The 18,207-nt window shown below is 39.4% G+C and overlaps 1 protein-coding gene across 3 annotated transcripts in view; it reads left to right on the forward strand.

Annotated features, from left to right (window-relative positions):
• AEBP2 (AE binding protein 2) overlaps nucleotides 1-17,132 on the forward strand; it is a 634,726-nt gene extending 617,594 nt beyond the window's left edge. For all 3 annotated transcript variants that reach the window (XM_078674048.1, XM_078674047.1, XM_078674049.1), the window contains one exon: nucleotides 15,134-17,132. Coding sequence is in view for 1 of the 3 variants with exons in the window: in XM_078674049.1 (XP_078530175.1) it covers nucleotides 15,134-15,167 (34 nt within the window). In the remaining 2 variants the exon portion in view is untranslated. The remainder of the gene's footprint in view (nucleotides 1-15,133) is intronic.
• Nucleotides 17,133-18,207: the final 1,075 nt, after the last annotated feature.

The raw sequence follows: 18,207 nt of genomic DNA on the forward strand, positions 1-18,207 counted from the left end.
ATTCGTCTTCCCTCCTTTCAGGAATGGGGATTTCCTCACATAGACCTATTCGCTATTGCTCAAAATGCAAAATGCACAAGCTTCGCCTCCAGGTTCCCACACCCACTCTCCAAAGGCAATGCCCTATGGATCAACCGGCCAGGGACATTTGCCTACGCTTTTCCGCCTCTACCACCCTGCTAGAGCTCTCAGTTCCAAACCAAAAGCTGCATCTCAACTCCAGTCTCCTCACTCAGAGCCATTTAGAAATCAGGCATCCAAATCCCAAGGAACTGAACCTAGTGATTTGGCTCCTGAAGTCCTAGAGTTTGGCTATTTACAATTACTACCAGACTGAATGAATATCTTAAAGGAGGCTAGGAACCCTACTACTAGGGCATGTTATGCAGCAAAGTGGAAACGACTGTAACAATAGCAATATCAATCCACTTGATGCTTCAGTGCCAAACATCATCTGTATCTCTTACACTTACAGCAATCTGGATTAGCCTACGCATCCATTCGATCGCATTTAGCAGCAGTAGCTGCATACTTACTAAACAGACAACACTTATCTCTATTCAGAGTACCAGTGATTAAAGCCTTTATGGAAGGACTAAAAAGAGTAATAACACCAAGAGCTCCACCTGCACCAGTATGGAACTTAAACATAGTCCTTACGAGGCTAATGGTTCCACCTTTTGAACCAATGCACAAGTGGCAACTACAATTTCTCTCATGGAAGGTTGCTTTTCTTATTGCAATTACTTTCCTAAGAAGAGTTGGTGAACTCCAGGTACTAACTATACAAGAGCCTTTCTTTCAACTTCACAAAGACAAAGTGGATCTTCGAACCAATCCCAAATTTCTTCCTAAAGTGGTTTCTGCTTTACACATCAGTCAATCAGTAGAGATACCCGTATTTTTTCCTCAACCTAATTCTGTAGCAGAACGAGCTCTACACACACTAGATGTTAGAAGAGCTCTACTATATTATGTGGAGAGAACAAAAGATTTTCGCAAGACAAAACAGCTCTTTGTTGCTTTTTCGCCACCACACAAAGGCAATCCCATTTCTGAATCTGGTTCAGAAGTGTACTGTTGAGTTGGTGCCTGAGGTCCTTTTTGTCTATACAGTTGTGCCTTTGAAGTGGGGAGAATCTTCTAGAGTCATGCTTTTGAAGTGCTCAGATTCCCTCCCTTCCTGGCCATGGCTCTAGACGGACTACAGGGGGTATGCAGCCCTTTGTGTGGAGGTTGGACACAGCCAATTGAAGTGTAAATGGTGCTAGGCCCAGCTCCTCCCACCCGTCCTGCCAGTGATGGCCCATCCAGTCACATCTGAGCGCCCCATTGTGTGTTGCCGTCTAGGAGGAACCTGCAAAGCCCAATTGTCAGCTACACCCAGTCATGTGATCAGAGACAACTTACATGCACCAAATGGCAAAGGCTAGAAAATGACAAACTAAATGTGGCATTTTTTGAATTGCAATTTAAAATCAGACTTCACCATAAGTAAGAATTTTAAATTGTGATTCCAGAGACACCAAACATGAACTGGAGATCTCTTCCCGTTTGGAAATGAGACACTGGTTTTATTTTGCCAGGTCGAAATGACATTTTAAACTACACACACAGGCTCTGCAATGGCAGGCCTGAGACCCGGTAGAGACTGTCAGCACGACGCAATGCGCGAAAGAAATAACACTAGCTATGATCTATCAAGGAATCATGGCCCATCGGGAGGAGACCAGGACAGAGAGCGCTCAGACGCAAGGGTCCTGCAGAAAACTGAGAAATTCAATTAGAAGGATTGCTAAGACTTGCGCAGCCTCTGCTGTTAGAATCCGGGAGGCAGAAACCAGTATATCCCAATTGGAGGATGTAATTGATACACAGAAAAAGAAGACTGAGTCAATGCAAATGTTAAGGGATGACACCTTAATGAAATTGACTGATTCAGAGAACCGCGCAAGATGGAATAACGTGCGAATAATGGGCGTTCCCGAGGGGAAAGAAGGGCCCAATATCTGTCAATTTGTTATAGACTTACTGAAAGAGGCCTTCCCGGACTTGCCACAGTGGGATTGGAAGGTGCAAATTCAAAGGGCACATCGCTTCCCTTTTAACCAAAGGAGTGTAGCTGGACAAACTGACAATCGCCCACACGCTATTGTGATTTCTCTAAATAATTTCTTAGACACGGAATCCCTGTACGACCTTGCTAGACCTGACCGCAAAACATCTGGGAAGGGCTATGAGTTTTTTGTACGCCCCGACTTTTGCTAGAAAACGGTTGAGAAGCGTTGGCTTCTCCGACAGCTGATATCTGAATTTCAGGCAAAAGGGGCTCAGGCATTCCTCATGAATCCAGCCAAATTGAAGGTGTTCTTCCAGGGTCGTACACAGTACTTCCAGTCAGAAATTCAGGCTACGGAATTCTTATTGTCAATGATTGTGTCTTAAAACTCTGTTAGTGCACTTGAAGGGAAGCTCAGTCGCAGAAACATAGTGGGAGCTTAATTTCTATTTCTTCTAAATTTCTTTTTTTTTTTTGGGTTACTTGCATTGTGTCCTCTCTTTCCTTTTTCTTCTCCTGCATCTGCCTCACACATGATTCGTATTTGTGGCTTCAGAGTGCTCTATTCGCTAATGGAATTCTAATCACTAAGGTACATAGTTTAGGTAAGGTCTCACTGTCGGGAGGGATGAGTTGAGTTAGCTCTGCATCACCAGGGACAGTGGGTTCCCATGCCTTGTATATTGGGGAGGGAGGGCTGAAATTGGAGGGGGAGGGTTTTTACTGGGGAGGGTTTGAGGGGGGAGGTGGAGGGAGGCAGGTATTCAAGTATACGTTCTACTGTGTAGTTATGACAAATACAGCAATTGTCATAAGATTAAATCTCTTACTATTAAGATCCTCGCTTTTGATGGGAAAGATGGTGGGCAAATCTCAGGGCTTCTCAGGCTGCTAGAAGCAACCTCCTGTTAAGGCAGGAAGCATTAGGAACATCAGGATTTGCTCTTTAAACTGCTGTGGCCTTAACGATGGGAAAAAGAGAGGGCTATTGGTGAAACTCATCAGGCATATGAAGTTTGACGTAGTATGTCTACAAGAGACCCATATTTGTTGGAACAACCGAATGTGGTTAAAGGAGTTGGGACTTGATCTTCTTGCATGTACTCGGCAAGCCACTAACACGCGCGGAACAGCTATAATCGCAAGGCATGGGCTCTTAACCTGTAACTGAGTTAAGAAAGACAGTTTAGGGAGGTGGGTAATTATTGAGGCAGGCATCAAGGGACAGTGTACACTATATGTTCTTTTTATTGCTCTAACATAGATGATAGTATTAAGACAGGAATGAATCCCTGATTGTGGGTAGCACTGTTCCTGTGGCAACTAATACCAAAAATATTTTAACAAATATTCAATTCAATCTAAAGAACTTTATAACAAAAATTTTAACCAACAAATGTTTTTTACTTCCATCTGTGTTCACCTCACAGCATTAGAAATTATGTTAATACATGGAATTATAATGCAAACCGTGTGTAAACATTGTGCTTTAGTGGATTACAACTCCACCCATTTTTTCAAAAAACCATTTACAATATGCAACATCTGTCGTAAACATAAAGATATCATTTGCAATTTTTAGCAGACTTGTGGAAAATTAGCCCAATGCATTTCAGGACATTGGTGGTCCCTTCGTCAGGGGCACATCTGTGAACAAACAGATAAATATACTTTTGTTATGCATATTTAAACAGAGAAAACTTCCTCAACAACAAAAAAAATGTTTGCAACAGGAAATTATTTTTTAGTGGTACCACACCCAATGTGTGACGTAGTCATATTCATGTGCTCACACGAAGTGAAAAACCATCAGTAAAATCCTTAATGCCAATACCTCCACGAGAAATGCCGTGGTGCAAAAGGTGCCAATCTGAATTCGTGAAACAATGTGCTATTCATACTAATATCAAATATGGAATATAGTGATGTTGACCAAAACAAGGTGCCGAAAGTTCTATTAGTATGGTGAAGCATCGTAGCTCACCTGCTGTTTAATGGAGCAATATGCTCCGTCCTGATCGGGTGCACTTCTTGAATGGCGAGAGTGATTATTCTATAAATCAAAAAACTCTAATTTTAACATGTTTGCATTTCCAAAATTCTAAAACACCCATAATATGAAGGTTGGACAGACTCTTGCCAAGGGAGATGTCCCTCTCTTTTGTGAGCCGGTATCGCTTATGAACTCCTGTAAAAGGAGCAGAAACCTCATGAAATACATGCAACATACCTCCAAGATTGACCCGTTTGTGACCAAAACCGTCACTTACCGAATACTATGAGTAGGTGGAGTTTACAAGTTTGAAGATATATTGCCGTAAACTGTGAAGGCAATAATGCACACAGTTTTAAAAACAATTCACACATAATAATTATAAACTCCAAATTTATCTGTGAACCGAGTTCTCTGCTTACCCGAAATTACCGCGAGGGTGCCGTATCGCCCGATGTGAATCCGCTCTGAAGCTTTGGGTGAACGCACGAAGCGAGTTGGGGAATAATGGTATTAGATACAGAAAGAGGACTTGTAACAGCGTCCCTGTGTAGTAAGAACATTTGTGCCATATGTATGCACAAACCAATATATGGAGAAAGTGTTATAATGCATATACTTATTATTTCCAGTGCGCATCATTATCCTTAGCGCGTCTGTGACTGATTACGCTCAGTGAATATGTCAATAATATGCGATGATGAAAAAACCGCGACCGTGTCAAACTGTCGTGACAGTGCAGATCGATGGAATATGGACCAAATAAAATGTAAAAATGGATAGAAACGTGAACAAAAAAGAAACTAATATAAATCACCAAATTCATCCTGTAGACATACGTCAGCTGTTACTATTCTGCACAATATCTGTTAAGACACATTGCATTAAACTGTGACAATACAATATAATAGCTTGTGTGTCATTGAATAATAAATGTAGTATAAAACAGATGCAAACCTCCGAAATCCTGAAAGAATTACATTACTGAAAAACATTACAGAAAGCAACTGTAATCAACCCGATCATTTATCCCTTTGGGAAATGATGTGTCGAGGAATTCTATCCAGTAGACCTCCCTCTGCAATAATCTCTTGTGGTTGTCAACACCATCTAAAAGTTTTACTACCTCGACTACCTGACTCTGTATTTGGGAGATGGTGTGCTTGGCGTCATGCCAGTGTGAGGGCGAATGGTACTCTTGTGCTCTGTCATTCTTATCTTAAACTTGCTTTCTGTTTTCCCGACGTAAGCAAAGCCGCACGGGCATTTTAAATAGTAGATTGTTTGACGTATGCAGTCAGCTGAATGATGAATTTTAATGTTTTTCCCTGAGTGGGGATGAGTTAAATATTGGCTCACTATAATATTGCAGTGGATGCAGTTTTTACAGTGGCCAGTGCCTTTGTATTGGTCTTGAGACATTACTTTAGGTGACAAAATCAGCTCCTGAATGTTTCTGCCTAGAGTATATCCAAAGGTTGGCTTATCATGAAATAGCCCCTTGAAATTTTCTTCCTCATCGAGTAACTCCCATCTCTCTTTATGATATGTTGCATCTGTTTGGAGCTTGTGGAATATCTTGACACATATCTTGGAGTTTTAGGTTGAGTTGGACGATCTTTATCATCCATTCTATCCAGATTCCTTTGGACGATTTCTTCTGGGTAGCCCCTTTCAATGAACCTTTGTTTGAATTCTAATGATTTAGCTGTGACCGTTGCCGGATCTGAACAAATTCTTTTAATTCTTATGAATTGGGAGTTTGGCAGGTTGTGTATGAGACTTCGTGGATGAAAGCTTGTGAAGTGTAGTGAACTGTTTCTGTCCGTAGATTTGGTGTAGACTTCAGTTTGAAAACCCTTCTGATCCATGTCTCTTTTTACTTGGACATCCAAGTAGTTAAGCTGTGAATAACTGATTGTGTGAGTGAACTTGATCCTAGGATCCTTGGTGTTAAGTTGATCGATGAGATTTTCTAGTTGTTGTCGTGGTTTTGTCCAGAGTAAGAATATGTTGTCTATATACCTTGTATACTGAGCGATACCTGTGGTCCAATCTGGGTTGTGGAGTATATGATAATTTTCAAATTTGGCCATAAAGATGTTGCCGTACGCCGGTGCTCCCGAAAATCCCATTGATGTACCAGTCAATTGTATTCAGATTGCCATCGGAAATAACTGGTGTGAACAAAAATGTAACAGCTGTAACAAAAAGACTTTATCCATGTCAACGTCCTCCATTGCAAGGAGAGCCCATTCCACGGATTCAAGACCTGCTTCATGTGGAATTGAGGTGTATAATGCGGTGACATCAATGGTGCGCATGCACTAGTGTTTTTGCGCAGAAAGTTGAATGAGTTCTAACTTTTGTAGGAAGTCCATTGTGTCCCTTGTGTAGGTGCACCACTTTTGTACAAACTTTTGCAGATAATGATCTAGAAATCTGCCCACTGGGTCAAAAAGTGACCCGCATCCTGATACTTTCGGCCTGAAAGGTGGATCAATTGGATTTTTGTGGATCTTCGGAATCATATACATTTGCGGTCTCCTTGGGTTGTTTGTTGTTAAAAATAGTTTACAAGATGTGTCGATATGGCCCATTTCTTCAGCTTGATTCAAAATATCCTGTAACATGGTTTGTAATTGTGGCGTTGGATCATTTGCCAGTTTCATGTAAGTTGCCTCATCCGAGACAGGTTGATCAACCTTGGATAAGTAATATGTAGTGACCATCATGATCAAAGCCATGCCCTTGTCAGCCGGTTTGAACGTCAGAGTTGTATTGTTGGCAATAGATTTGATACTTTTTCTTTCATGCACATTAATGTTGCGATGTTGTGTCGTCTTGTAATTTATTTTGGCCAGATCCTTCTTTACCAAATCTTTAAAGGCGTCTGTGCGAAATGGGTGGCTGAAAATTACTTTGTGGTTTAAACTTAGATGTCTCATCACTGAGATCTTCAATTCGATGTTCCACGATGTTGGTAAAATAATGTTTGAGGCGTAATTTGCGCATAAACCTGTAGAATTCGACTTCAGTGTCGAGTTTTGTTGTGTCAGTGGTTGGTACGAATGACATGCCCTTGGATAATAACTTTGATTGTTGGGGCGTCAGGGTAACTGAGGAAATGTTGATGATTAGGGTTTGGTCTTGCTCCGCAGATTTTTTCCCCCCTTTTCCTCGCCTAGTTTTGTGGCTGGTTCTGTTGTTTTTGTTTGGCTCTATGATGGAGGATGGCTTGAATCCAGAGCCTGAGACAAAATAGCTGTTGAGGAAGGTAACAATTTCTGTGGCAAACTGGTCTCACTGGATTGAGTAGACGGTCCTGACACAGATGTGACAATATCCATTACTGGTGGACGATTGGTGGCTGCATCCTGTTCTGTTACTATACTTTCCTCCGAAGATGTGTGAGCTTTCGGTTGATTAAATCTGTGTCGGGCATAGATCTCCGCCCACGTATACACCTCATTTAATTTATAATCGATGGTGTCTCGACGAAATGTCCGTATTTTTCCCTCTTACAATTCCTTGTTATACTTTTCAAGTTTTTGATTAATGTCATCCAAAGTTATTTTCCAAGTGTCTTGTCCACCCCGTCTTTCCAACTCCTTCTTAAGATCAAATATCTCTTCGTCCAATTCTCGTATTGTTCTGGACAGTTGTTCAATGATTAACAAAATTAAATCCACCGAGCATTTGTTTAGAATGGAAAAACACTTTTCCATAAATACCGGGTTAAGATGTTGTCTGAATAGCATGGGTCTAATAGATAGTCTTAAACCTCTCGGAATGCGATTGGTGCAATGATATTGCACGAGTGTTGACTCATGTAACCTTTGATTTGATTGTAGGCGAGTCAAATTTTCCAGTTGTGTTATTTGTTGTGAGATCGATCCTCCGTGTGTGTCCGATAACTTTAATTCTTGTATAAGTGCGTATATTTCTGTTGCTTCCTCATTGGTGTATGCCAAAGTGGTGGCACGGTTATCCGTGATGCTTGAAATAAAATCAAATGACATGTTGACTTCTAATGTGTCACAAATTAAAGTGCGTGCTATTCCCTGTGTTTTGGTCAGCAAAATGACTAGTGTGGAGGTGGGGGATGCACTGCCTGATAGTCTAATTGTTCTCTCTAATCTATTAGTCAATGGTTTATGACAAGGGGTGTGTATCCACTGCCTGACGCGACCCTGCAGGCTATAATCAATAGTATTAAGAGCTATTTAGATGATCCCACAAGCTTGGATTATCTATGCTAGCTTCATGGTCTCCACTGAAGGTGTTCAGTGGGGATTTTAATATTCATTTGAATGCCTGTTTTATTCTTCAAAGTAATGGCCCTTATCTGGGACGGAAGGTAACAATTTTCAAGGCTCTACAAGGGCTATGTCAGGAGCACAGGTTAATTGACATCTGGCATAGCCAGCGTCAAGGGGAATCTGGATATATGTTCTTTTCAGCGCCCCATAAAACCGCCTCTGAGCTGATAGGATGGGATACCTTTAAGGCGGCAGTAAGGGGCGAGACCCTCGCTTTGCTCTGTACCAGCAGAGGAAAACAAGAGAAAAGGTCAATGGCTGGATTTATCAGCTTAGGGAAGCTGAAGAAGAGCTTATACAGGTAATTGGGGATCTACAGAAGAGTGAGGGCTGTCAAAAAAAGATAGCAATATCTAAAACTAAAATACATCAGCACTTTAAGGAAGATCTAGCTATAAAATTTAAGCAATATAAGGCTGACATATATGAATTTGGAGAGAACACCAGCAGACTGCTAGCTAAACGAATTCAGCAAAGAGCAGTCTCGACTAGGTTATGCCGAATAAAAAATTCTGGGGGACAGATTCAGGATCTTCTGGATAAAGTCTTGGATGTCTTTCATGAATTTTATCAGGGACTTTATACCACAGAAAAAGAGGGTTTAGATTATGCAGGTGAGGATTCTTTGTCTGACTGAGATTACTCTTGATCAGATGTAAACGCTGTCTGTCCCGATCTCAGGGGAAGAAATCATGTCGGCCATAATATCGCTGGCGGCAGGTAAAGCTGCGGCTCCCGACGCACTTCCCCTAGAATTCTACCACACTTTTAGACAAGCCCTTCTGGTGGAACTTGAGCTGCTGTTTCTAAAAGCTCAGAGTGGCTATACTCCTGATTCCTGGCACTACACCACTATAGTAGTTTTTTTAAAAAAAGGATTCGCCGGAACTAAGCCCATCTTCATATCGTCCCATTTCTTTAATCTGTAAGATATACTCTAAAATAATAGCATTAAGGCTGGGAAGGGTCATTACCCCTCTTGTTTCCATACAGCAACATGGTTTAATCCCTGGGCTTGACACATCGGACCATGTCAGGCGGGCAATAGCGCTGTACGACTGGGCTCAGGCCGCGAGGAAGCCCCTGGAGATGATCCTGTTGGATGCAGAGAAAGCATTCAACAGGGTCTCCTGGGGGTTTCTTTGGCGGATGTTGAGGATCAAAGGATTCCCGCCGGAATTTGTCACAACTGTACAAGCTCTATATGTTTCACCTAAAGTCTGTGTTCGGATTTCTGGGCAGGAATCTAATCTATTATCTATCAGCAGAGAAACTCGCCAGGGGTGCCCCTGCTCACCACTATTGTTTGCCTTGTATATAGATCCGCTGCTCAGCAAGTTGGATGCTGATCAACAGATCGAAGCTGTCACGGTAAATGGGAACTCGTATAAAACAATGGCCTACGCTGACGACGTAGTTATATTTACCGAAAACATAAGTTCTGCTTTGCCCGCGGTTTATGATATAGCAAAACAATTCGGGCTTACATCAGCTATAAATTAAATGCCGATAAAACTCAGTTTATACATTCTGGTACTGCCAGACCGCAGGAGATCCCAAGAGTACCAGTGACAACTTATTATATAATCACTAACGATTTAAAGCGAATCCCTGAGCTGAACATGTTACCTATAATAAAATGCTACGACCAAGCATTGTCAAGATTAGATCATCTTCCACTACACGGGCGCTGTAACGTCATAAAGATGTCCTTCTTCCCTAAATTTCCATACCTGTTCCAGGCAATCCCTCTTGAATTCCCTGCTTCTTGTATGGTGAAAGCTGAAGTAATCTGTAATAGATTCCTGTGGAGTTATCATAAAGCCAGAAGGGCTGAGAAATGGCTAATCCTTCCAAAATCAAGGGGGGGTTGGGGACTCCCATCTCTCCAGGTGTACCATTGGGCAGCTCTGTTGCAGCTCATGGGTCATTGCTGGCCAGAAGTAAGGTGGTGGTCCTTGAACCAATTAAACCAACAATATATGAGCTATTATTAGGCAAGGAAGCGCAAAACTGCTTGGGCCGAATTATAGAACCAAGTTACTACAAGAAAACAAAATTCAAGATAATTCAATCAGCATTCTCAATATGGAGGAAAATGAGGCGACAGGTGGGGATCTCGAATTTAAATCCATATACTCCTTTGCCCTCTTACGGCCTACTGCCACCGATGTTTCAGGATTCAATAGCTAGGGGGTGGGTTGCCTTGGGGGTTAAGGTTTTGGGAGATTTTTTTCTGAGGGTCAAATGGTTTCCTTCTCTGAATTGCAGGAAAAATTCGGACTCCCCACAACGCATTTTTTCAAGTTCCTACAAATTAGAAGCTTCCTAACAAACTGTGTCACAGGGGAGGGGTAATTATGTTAAGGTGCTGTTGTTAGATATTTTAGTTTCCAAACCCAGACTTGGGAAAATCTATCAAACATTACTTACAATGCTTCCTGACGACTTAGCCACTCAGACATGTAGATGGGAGAGCAAATTGGGGCAGAGCAGCACGGATATGGAAGGCTCTATTGCATTCGCTAACCAAATCTTAATAACCGGTAGCTTGAGAGCACAACACTATATGGCTATCTTTGACCTGTATTATACCCCGGGAAAAATCGCTAAATGGTCAGGGCAGCAGAGTAAGTCATGCAGTAGGTGTGGACTTTTATCAGCCAACACGATACACATTTTCTTTAGCTGCCCTAAGCTGTTCGAATATCTTCGAGACATCGAAGCTTTCTTGACCCATGTACTGGGTAAGTCCCTGTCAATTATAGCTGGTTTAGTGATCTTGGGGATGGATCAAGCCCAAAACACAATGGGGCTGACTAGGTCAGATATTGGTTTTATATTTATATCAATGGCCATTTTAGGAGCTAATATTACTCTCAATGGATCAGTCCCGATCCTCCATCGTTTATTAACTGGAGAGCAAGACTATTGGCCATATATAGTATGGACCTAGCAGTGTACAGACTTAAAGGGCGCAGGAAACAGGAATGGGGTAAGAAGGTGTGGGCGCCACTGACCAAATGGATTGAAGAATAACTGCTCTTTCTCTTTCCTTGATCCTTAGTTTCTAAATGTACGCTGATTTAGTTTAGCTTTCTAGTGGCATAGGCGTCGATAATTAACCTTTAATTTCTTTCTTTTCTCCATCATTAGCATTGGTCAAGCGTATGGAATAGTATCTGTTGTATAATATGTCATGACTATTGTCATTATGTATGAAAAATAAAAAAACTAACTAAAAAAAGAAAGTGAAGGCAAAAAAACAGGTTAAGCGCAAAAAGTTGAGTGGTGGAAAAATAATAGAGAAACCAGTGCTTATTATTCCACTTTATTCAAGGAAATTAAGATGCGTCATTCCAGAGCAATTTGGGAGGAAATGTCATGTGATAGATCTTCAAAAGACCCCAAAAAGCTTGTACAGAATGGAACAAAACCAGAAATTGGTGATACCCGGCGTACGGTCCTTGTAGATGTCCGGGTGAAATACTTAAGAGAATTTATTGTCTTACTTGACCGTAATATCTTTAAAAAACATAATCACGTCTCTGAATTTAACAGGGGCTACAGGTCCGGACAATCTATTGGCCATCATTCTTGAAAAAATACAAAAAGAAAACAAATTGGTGAACTAAGTTCTTTTCAATGGTGTTCCTGTCAATCACTGAAACCATTAGCTTTTCTGATAGCTGGAAAGGTGCAATTATTAAATCCATTGTTAGGAAAAACGATCGCACTTAGCTCAAACTTTTTTGATTCATTAACTTGACAGATGTGGGGGAAAAATATATTCCAAAGCTATCCTTTATTTGAAGGACTCAATAGAGAGCAATGATCTACTTGATTAAACAAGGGTGGCTCCAAGGAGGGATATTCCACGAGTTATCATTGTTTTAGACTATTAGCAATGGGACAGAAAGCATTAGAAACCTCAGAAAAAGTGTTCTGCTGCTTTGTTGATTTTCGCTTGCATTTACCTGCAGTCCACAGAATTTTGTAGGATAGACTAAGAAGTATGAAAACACCCAGCGGTTAATCAGCAATACTAAAAGAGCTACATAGAGAGAATTGGGCCTTGTCGGAATTTGAATAGAGTAGAAAACTCAGCAAAATTCCAAATAATTCTTTAAATGGGCAGAAAATATTCTGCTTACGCTGCAATTTAGCCCCGTTAGTTTTGAGCAGCTTTGAGAATCAGGGCAAGAAACACTATGCGTATCGCAGCAGCACAAGGCCATTTGAGTTGATGTTGCTGCCGCTAGAGTAGAAAATCTACTTGAGCTGCAGCAAATCTACTTGAATGGCAGCAGCCCTCCGACCAGTGACCAACCACGTTAGAAATTGTGCTAGGTGGGCACCAAATCGCACTCACCAGCTCACATATTGTGGAGAATTCCCCCCAAGCGGCAATTGACAGAATTTGGCAGAACTCTGTGTTAAATACTAACATGGAGAGGCCATAGTTCCATGGGCAGAATGGAACATTACGCCATTCCTCCCACCCCTACTAAAAAGTAAGGGTCAAACTCACTAGAATTTGCAACAATTATAATATTCTTGGATCTTAAAGTTGAGGACCCCCCTTTTTCTATGAAAAGGGAATTAAATGAAGCTTTTTGTAATGGAATTCATGCATAGTTACCTTAGATACTTGGTTACAAAGAGCTCTACACTTTATTTGCTTGAATCCTGGTAGGTCAATTGTGTTCCTATTTCTATTAGAGCTACCTAATCTTCAAATGTGTATGAGTGTGCTAAAATTTCGAAATGGTCTAAACCTTTTATATGCATTTAAGGACACATTACTTTGTGGCTTTTTTTAGATGGTGATGAGCAGTGCAGATGTGTGTTAAGTAGACAGGATTTTAATTTGCATATTATGTTTGATTTTTATATATATTGTTTCTGAAAAGTGTTCATGTTTAAATACAGATTTTAATTAAATATGGGGTAACGTCAAGATGTGATGCAATTTGGCTGATATATAATATGCAATTCGTAGATGTAACTTGTGTGGTGGCAAGGTTTTTAAAGGTTGTTTTGGCATAAGAGCTTGTATATATTTTAGGCGGGATTTTGTGTGATTGTAATGTTATGTTGTTTAATAGACTACAGTCTTAATAAGCCTAAACTTTTACTACTACTTATGCAGACTTAATGTAACTAATGCTTTGTTGGCAGTACCTATGAAAAGGAAGCCACAGTTTACAGTGTAACAGTATATAGAGACACTAGGCACTATAGAGGTTATTGTTGCCGTTCAAAATTAGAGTCTAATTAGTAGAATCTTTGTATGTGGGAAAACCTTTACAATTTTACCAAAGAATTTCTGTCACAAGAAAAGACAGCAGTTGTTTTTAAAGTATTAAAAATACTAGCTGATTGAATGTAGGACACATTTCAACACATTTGTCATTCATCACAATAGTTGATGTGGTTTACATCAAGATTTAATCTAAAAAACTTTATAGGTTATAAATGACTATAGGTTTTGGAGAAAAATTAGAGCTGACAACAGGTTGGTAAAACGCAATTTTGATGAAGTCCATAATTGGAAAAACAAAAACATTTTCTTTAAAAAAAAAAAAATGTGAGTAACATACGATTACATAAATATGGGACACCCACAATAATATCACACAAGAAAACAGATCCTATGAAAAAAGGGGCACGAGTAATGAATAAGAGGCTAGGAGAAGAGATGCTAAGGTTTAGTTAAAGGTGCTAAGTATTAGAATGGGTTAAGATAGGAGCAGAGGTACTAAAAATATAGATGCAGTATTACTATTGAATGGATAGACATGTTCTGGTAGTGATACGGATAGGGGTACCATGGTATAGGTAAGTATAGAGATACTCTTCTTTAGGTATAGGAAGCATCACAAGTTATCTGCAAGGGTTAATGTATTAACAGCAGTTAGAGTTACTAGGAGATAGGTAGGGGTAGAGGTTCCATGATGTAAACAGATAGAGGTACTAGAGTATAGGTAGGGGTGAGACCCTACTATAAAGGTAAGGTTACTAAGATGTAGTTAGCGATAAAGTACTTTGGTAGAAGTATATGTAGGAGTACAGTTACTAAGGTGCAGGCATGCATACACGTACTATGCAAGTGTTTAATATGCTATGGTATCGGTAGGAGTGATGGTACTAGGGTATTTACTGGGCAGAAAACCAAGGGAAAATATACTTCAGGTATATTGTACCCATAGAAGACATAAATCTGAATTTCATTGGGTTACTGGATGTCGAGTAAGCTACTACAACCGTTAGATCTGCCGACTTCATCAGCAGGATTTTGCTTGGCATTCTGGGCACCTTATGTGAATTTCTAAAAGAAAGTAACTTCTAACAACAGTTTTTGCATCCTCATATCTGTAACAGTTTCATGTGACCACACTGGAATTGTAATACGTGCTTAAAAAATAGAGACCTTGGAAGAGATATATGTGAAAGTAGTCGTGCCTTAAGTGTAAAACTATGATGTATCAATCAGCTTTCCAATCGACCTAAAGAAATGTTTTCTAAAGCATTACATATTTTAACGTTATATTTTCATGCACGCTCGAGGAGAACGCCAAACATCTTAAACCTAAAGTAAAAAAGAGTGCCCACACAGTCCACCTCTAGTCGGCAAGATAGGGCCCATTTCAGTTTATAACCGATTGCAAAACTGTTGTATCATCTAAGTGACTTTTTGGCTACCCAGTTACCACAAATTCTTCAGAGTGTAAATGTACTTTTTTCTTTTTTTACCAGAGCAATGCCACAGAAGATAATGAAAAGGAGGTAAAAGACAGCAGTCTGAATACCGGCAGTCTTAGTCACTGACAACGAGTTTAGATTGAAAGTTGCACCATGGCCAATCGAACCCTGCCCCTGTCAATCGTATGATGTTATTTATACTTGCTGTAAACATTTTGTGGAAAATGTAGGTGCCTGTTTTCAATATAATGAATCCACACTTGCATGGGATGAATGTACTGTTGGAGATTGGGAAAACTTCTGGCGTTCTTGTTGAATTGTCTAAAGGCTTTGCATGTTTGCTGCTTTACGTTCTCATGTGCGTGCAGTGACTTTATCTACTGAACCCAGAACAACAAAATCATTTTATAACCCTAGTTCTGTCACGTTCCAGAGCGACAAACTTAACGATATTTATAATGGAGATGGTATTATGCATTTCCAAAATGAGCACACAGTAGAAATTAGGTGAGCTGCGCGAAGAAGGGTTAAAAACATTAACATCTGAATATGGTCGACGGGTCATACTTTTCTAGCCACTATACCATAGTAAAAAACTATTTCAGATGTTGTATTTTTTGCCATTTAAGGTGTGTAAATGGAGTCGTGACATTGTCACTCAAATATTTAAATCTGAAGGAAGTATAGCCAAAATAATTTTGTACAGATTCATTGTCATGTCTTTAATACGGCTCCTAGTAAATGCACAGAGACCAATGAAAAAGTAACCTTGTTAGTTAACAAGTAAAAAACTGAACTTCATGAATATATTTTCAAAAGCTGTTCACTATGAGTCACTCTGGTACATATCATAACTTTAAACATTCAGCTATTTTGTAAAAAATAATTGCTTCATTTGGCCTAGTTTTTTCTAGATGTAAGGAAGCCTGTATTTTTGTGCACATCTGACGTAATGTTTTATGCACCAAAGTTTGCTTTAAAAAGGATAGAGGAAACCTTTTTCTTGCGTAATTGCAAGAAGTAATTGCTGTATTTTTTGTTAAAGAAAACATTTAAGACTTGTCTACTTTTGTTAGTCTTGTATGAAAATAAAATATTGTTTGCAGATAGTTATAGAGCAAAGCTTGTACATATGTCAGCAGATTTGTAATATATTTTTATATTATAAGAGTACTGTAGATTTCATTTTTTTAGAGGCATGAAAATATAAAGTGTATATATTATTGTAGAAATAATCTTGAAGGATTTTGTGATTCGCTAGTGCTGCCAGAAGATTTGTTTCTATAAAAGAAAATTAAGCACCTTTTAACATTGAAATGTTTTGCAGATTTAAAACTTACTACTGTTAATTAATCTGTTAGATTTTAACAGAAGTTCACTTGAATATCCATTTGACAACTTTGTTACCGAGGGTTCCTTATAATACCAGCTAAACAATTTCTATATAGTGGTTTGCTGCATACATCCCTAATTAAATTAGCTTGCAAACTTAAATTTCAGATTTTCCATTTTAAAGTTTCAGAACTAAGTTTGGTTATATTTTTAGGAACTTTTACCGTTGCTCCAAAAGGCACCCCTCTTAGCATTGAAAAATAAATCGGACTAAACTTAGTTAATAGTGACAAACGCATCAAAAAACTTTCACCTAGGATATTAAAAGCTAAATTAAAAATCCAAATTTCCTCATTACTTTAATATATATTGTGTAGTGATTGGCATGACTCTGAGGCAATGCCTACAATGTTGCTCCACATCCACTGTAATGTAAATCATAAAAAAATTGTCCTGTGGGTATTCAAATGAATTCTTGTGATGTGATAATTGTTAACTTAACCAAGCACTTCATATTAGATTTCTTTACTTTGTATATGTAAAGTGATCTACATTCTTTATTTGTATTGTCTTTCAGTTTGCCAACTGTTTCCTGTGTAATTTTTATGTTTCCCTTTAATCTTATTGTATTTTTTGTCAAAATCATGTTAATCATTCATATTTGACGGATGATTGTAGGATTACTGGTGGAGTATTTTTTTTTATTAAAACAAAAGAAAAAGTGTTGTGTGTACGTTTTCTTACTTGAGTGCGTTAAAAGTGATTTATTTGATTTTTCTGAATGTACTTTGTTGATCAGATGAAATCCTGACTTCTCCTCATGTCTCGACTCCTCCTCCAGTTTTTTCTGTACAAATAAATCCTTTCTCATTATTTCAAGATTGTATCCAATCCATTTAACAAAGCAAAAAAGAGCATAACATATGTTGCACAAGGTGCATTTCGTGGCACGTTTCAATTTTCTTGGACCTATATTCCTTTTACTGACCGTGCATTCACATGTGGTACTTTGCAACACACTCCTACACATGAATATTGCCTATATTCTTCTGCCACACAGAACTTTTAATTTCATATTCAGAAAGCATATATTTGTATGTTTATTTGTAACGTGTACACTGCATAAATTAAAGTTTGTAGGTGCTTAAAAGAGATACCTTCCTAAGCGAAGGGGTTGCTGTTGGAGCGAGTGACCCAAGCCTTGGGGTGTCAAAAAGAACATCAGTTATACTAATAAAATGGGTATTGCCCCAATTTCATCAGACCATCATGGATATAACACAATTACAGGCATTTCCAGAGGGTGCTGGCTACAAGAGTCACATTCACAATGAGAAAAGATCAGAAGTTGAAATTGTTGAAGGAGAGCAAGGTTGAAATTATTGAGGGAGAGTTTATAGAGGAGAGGGAGGCCAGGTCCTTGAGTCTGGATGTAGTTGGGAACGTGGGCTGTGATAGTGTAGTTGTCGGCTTGTTTTTAGTTTGTTAATGAGGTGCATGAGGGACGGTGAATTGTGGATGTCAGAGGTAAAATTGTTCCAGCGGCGAGGTTCCGCCACTGTGAATCAACTATCACTGTTACTTCTGTTTCTGGTTTTTGATGTGATCAGTAGGGTTTCTCCCGTGGGTGGATGATTTAGTTGGTTATTTTTTTATCTTATCCTGGAGGTACTTGGGGTAGAGCTCTCAGGAGAATCTTGAATTTGATTCCTTCCTGCACAGAAATCCTGTAGAGGTTTTTTTTAGCCTGAAAGCCATGTGGCCAACTGCATTTTAGACTTTTTGTAATCTTTTTC

Source organism: Lissotriton helveticus, chromosome 1_1 (genome assembly GCF_964261635.1).
Source record: "Lissotriton helveticus chromosome 1_1, aLisHel1.1, whole genome shotgun sequence".
In the NCBI taxonomy this organism is placed as follows: domain Eukaryota; kingdom Metazoa; phylum Chordata; class Amphibia; order Caudata; family Salamandridae; genus Lissotriton; species Lissotriton helveticus.